The following is a 4,471-nucleotide window of genomic DNA, read 5'->3' as shown; positions in this document are numbered from 1 at the left end:
CTTCGAAACCTACTGCCCAGGCTGGTTCTTCTACGAAGCCCCGCTGAAAATTCACCCAAGCATCAAGCCCAAAATGGGTGCCTCCATTGCAATCAGACGAGGCAATACATTCTACGCACTTGAGGGCTACTACATAAACCAAGGATTTTGGAAGCAAGCCAACTTTGTCAAACGAACTAGCCATCGTGCTAATTCTGGGAGCTCTAAGGCTTAAATCTACTAATACCGGGACCTTAATAGGCTAGGGGCACCCCGTTAAGCGCCTCCAGCACGCGACAGCGTACGAAGCGTAAGCGTATACCTTGAGCGTCGTGCGTTGAGGATATACTTTTTTAAGCGATTACAAGGGGCAAGAGAGGGACGTGCTTCTTGCCTGCCTTTTGTACGCGTGCCGGGGGCTAAAGAATAGCCGAAAAAGAAAACCTTACTTTACGATAAATCTGCTAAAATTAGCTTGCTAAGCGCGGGGGAAGGGGGCTAGAAGGGAATCAAATTTTCAATTGCATAAGCACCCTCTCTGGGCAGACCCTAGAACGGGTGCTTATGCATGTAAAAGAGAGTCGAGATCAAAAATTACTCCTTTGGGCGTATACCCATGTTTTAGGAATGCCACGCGAGCAAAACAGGGGTGTTGCAGGGGTTGGCAGGGGCACACTGATTTTCTTTTCAACGGGGATGGCCAACATTTCGCGTCCACATGGCCCAACGTTTCTCCGTTGTCTGTTCACAGCCAATCATTTCATCATCTATCAAGGATCTATACCCGAAAAGTAATCGCTCCAGGCTCCATCATAGCAGATGTAAACAACGTCCTCATCGACCTCTCAAAGAGCTTCTTTGGAATCAAGTTCATGTCTTGAACTCCTTTCGTTTCTCTTTCTCAAATATATACTCTTCGCATAGCAATCGTTACTGACCTTGGCATTAGAAACACCTCCCCTCAATCTGTTAATACACATTACCCCGCCAAGCCCAACATATAATGGCAGACTCCGAAAATCATCCAACTATCATAGTCGACGACCGGCCGGTAGCAGTTAGAAGGAAGAGAAGCATCATTGTCGGCCCAAACCTTCGTTCACGAATCAATTCTCATGCCTCGAAATCTGGATGCCATAGCCTGTCAACCCCTCCAGCTACACCCAAGAGATCCAAGAAACGTGTACGATTCTCAAACCCAAGACCAGGAACAGAACTCGAATCCGCATCTTCCGGACTCACACCGTTCGTACGTCGAACAGAACAACCCTCTCCACAACACTGCCTCCAGTCGGTCATTATTCTGCACCTGCAACTCTTTGGAATCGCGGCGATTATGGCATACCGATATCTGGGACCATACAGTTCGAACCACTGCGACAGATACTTGATGGGCGGCTTAAGAGGAGGCTGAGGAGACATAGGTTGAGTGACGAAGCAAACAATATTGAGTTTGAAAACAGACGGGAAGTGCAATTTCTACGAGCGGAGGTCGAACGACTCAGAAGCAGTGTGTCAAATGAATAGATTAGATTAGAATACCGGCCAGTAATCTAATCTATTCATCAAATATTCTCACTAATCATATTCTAATCAGATTCTAATCAAGGTAATCATGAATATTCATAAATACTTTAAATACTTTGCAGGTAATATTACACGTAACATGCACGTAAGCAGCTAACCAAATCGGGTAGGGCTCCGGGTGCTCCCGACCTAGCGCCACCTCGCCACCCAATTAGAAATAGTAACGCTTGGTAAGCGAACCGAAGCTTAATAATCCTTCTAGAATTACCTCGACTTAATTATTTAGTAATATTAGTAATTCTAGAGCTAAATATTAGAAGTTAAAGAACTAGAATCTTTGAAATAAGTAGATTCTAGATAATTAGAAGAAGAACTTAGAAGCCTTTAGAATATTAGAACTTTCTATAAAAGTATATTAATTTTCTTAATTTTTATTTCTTATCTATATTTTATTTATATATAAAAACTTAATTACTATTTCTATTAATATATTTTCTATTATAAATATATTCGATTATATTTAATATATTCGAAAATATCTTAAGGATCTTTAATTAAGTTTAACTTAACTTAAAATTATTCTGAATTTAAGTTAAAGCCTATTAATAAATAAGCTTCTCTTTTTAAAAAGAGCTACTTAAGAAAGACTTTAGATTCTATATAAGAGAATTCTAAAAAGACTTATATATATACTATAAGATACTTAGTTCGAGGTTATTTATAAGTTATTATATCTATATATAATTTTTATTTAATTAATATATATATAATAAAACTTAAATAAATTAATAAATATATATTCTTATAAGTAATTATTATATTTATTTTCAAAACTTATATAAATTTATAGATTTTGAGACTTTTAAAGAAAAACAAGAATAATAGTAAGTTATTTTATATTAAATAAAAAACTAGATTACTAATATATTTAATAAGTAAAAGTAAAGCTTCTAGTCAAGTCTTATAAATAACTATAAATAGCCTTTTTAATAAGTAATCTAAAAATAATAGAAGAAAGCTTTACTATTAATTATTTTAAGGAATTATTATTAACTTTATTATTTAATAATAATATTTCTTTTCGAACTATTATTATATCTAGTTTTAAAAAACTAATATCTTATTTAAATTAGTAAGTTTTTATTAAATTCCCTCTTATATATATATATATTAATATTTAAAGATATTTATAAATAAGCTTAATTTATATTATATTAAAAAAAGTTTAAATATTAAAGAAGAATTAAGAGAAAATATTAAATCTTAAGGAATTTTCTCTATTACTTTAGATATTTAAATAAGTATAAATTAAAAGGCCTTTCTTGATATTATTATATAAATTAATAAGTTATTAATTAATTAATTTTTTTTAAAAAATAAACTAATTTTATTTTAGATATTTTATAAATAAAGATTTTATATTAAAGTCTTATTTATTAGCTATAAAAGACTTAAATAATATATATTCTGGTATTTATATACTTTCTGTTTTATTAGAAGCTTTAAAATAATATAATATTAAATATAATATTACTAGGTAAGTAATATAAATCTTAGTTTTTAAAAAATAATTACTAATATATTTTATTTAGTATTACTCGAGATAATACTAGCTTAAATAATACCTTATTAAAGGCTTTTATAAAGTATTATAATAAAAAAGGCATTAAATTTTAAGGAGATATTTCTTATATAGCTTATATATTAAACTTAGTAATTTAAGATATTTTAAAAGCTTTTATTAAAAATAATTATAATACTTCTTATTCTATAGATTAATATAAGTAAGAAATAGAAGAACTTAAAGATAGAGAAGAAAATAAAGAAAAAGAATAAATAATAAGTAAGTTTCCTATATAATTTATAAGAGATTTATTAATAATTATAGATTTATAAATTTAAAGAAAGATTAGAAAGACTATTATAGGTCTTAAATATAACTAAGAAAACCGACGATTATTAGAAGCTCAAATTAAAGCTTTTAATATAGAAAATACTCGATTCTCTTAATTTAATAAGTAATTATTTATTTATTTATTTAATTATTAATTAATACTAATTATTTATAAATTAAAAAATATAGTAGTCTTTAACTTATTATATATTAAAGAACTTTTTATATATATATAAAGCTATTAAAGTAATTATTAATAGTTCTAATTTAAAGGCTTTTAAAAATAAAAGTCTTATTTTAACTAATATTAAATTTACTTATTTAAATAATATTTTAAATATAATTTCAATATTTATTAAAGCTATAACTAAGTTATAAGCCGAAAATTATCCGACTATATATTATATTATATCTGAGGTATATAAAATATATAATAAACTCGAAAATTTTAAAAAGAAATTTAAAATAAGTCTTTTTTTAAATTCTTCTTATATTATTAATAATATTATACTAATATTTAATAAAATAAAGTATTTACAGATACTATTAATAAAGATATAACTAAGCTTCGAAAATATTATTCTCAAACAGGTATTTTAGATAATAAAAGTAAAGCTTTATATTTAGTTCTTATTCTTAATTCTCGAATTAAATAAGAAGAATTAGCTAGTATTAGCTTATCTACTAGTATATCTTCGGATATATATAATAGATTAAAGACTAATTATAATATATAAGTAATTCCTTTTATTAGTTTTTAATAAATTAATAATTAATTTTTAATTTAGATATAAATATAATTATAATATATCTCAAGCTAGATCCGATTTCTCGGATCTTAGTATAGCCGATTCTGACTCCGATAACTTAGATATATATATTACTAATTTGTTCTCTAATATAGGAGACGAATTAATAACTTATTTAGAAGAAAAGAGAGAAAATAAAAAAGTAAGTAAAATTTATTTAAATTCTACTAAATAACTAGCTAATATTTTCTTAATATATTTTAATATATTAGTACTAATATAAGTATAGACTAAACTTTTAGACTACTAGAAGTCTAATACT

At 27.8% G+C, this 4,471-nt stretch overlaps 1 protein-coding gene across 1 annotated transcript; it reads left to right on the top strand.

The window, feature by feature from the left end:
- Positions 1-855: 855 nt before the first annotated feature.
- On the top strand, positions 856-1,525 carry K444DRAFT_620105 (uncharacterized protein). The gene has a single exon (XM_024881639.1). It carries the CDS (start codon positions 983-985, stop codon positions 1,391-1,393), a length of 411 nt encoding a protein of 136 aa, XP_024729365.1. The 5' UTR covers positions 856-982; the 3' UTR covers positions 1,394-1,525.
- The last annotated feature ends 2,946 nt before the right edge of the window (positions 1,526-4,471 follow it).

This window comes from Hyaloscypha bicolor (genome assembly GCF_002865645.1).
Source record: "Hyaloscypha bicolor E unplaced genomic scaffold K444scaffold_175, whole genome shotgun sequence".
Lineage (NCBI taxonomy): Eukaryota > Fungi > Ascomycota > Leotiomycetes > Helotiales > Hyaloscyphaceae > Hyaloscypha > Hyaloscypha bicolor.
This window is presented reverse-complemented; position numbering and strand designations above follow the sequence as displayed.

What these genes read in the sequence shown, in the direction of transcription:
- K444DRAFT_620105 (XM_024881639.1), top strand. Translation starts at nt 983, where the DNA reads ATGGCAGACTCCGAAAATCATCCAACTATCATAGTCGACGACCGGCCG.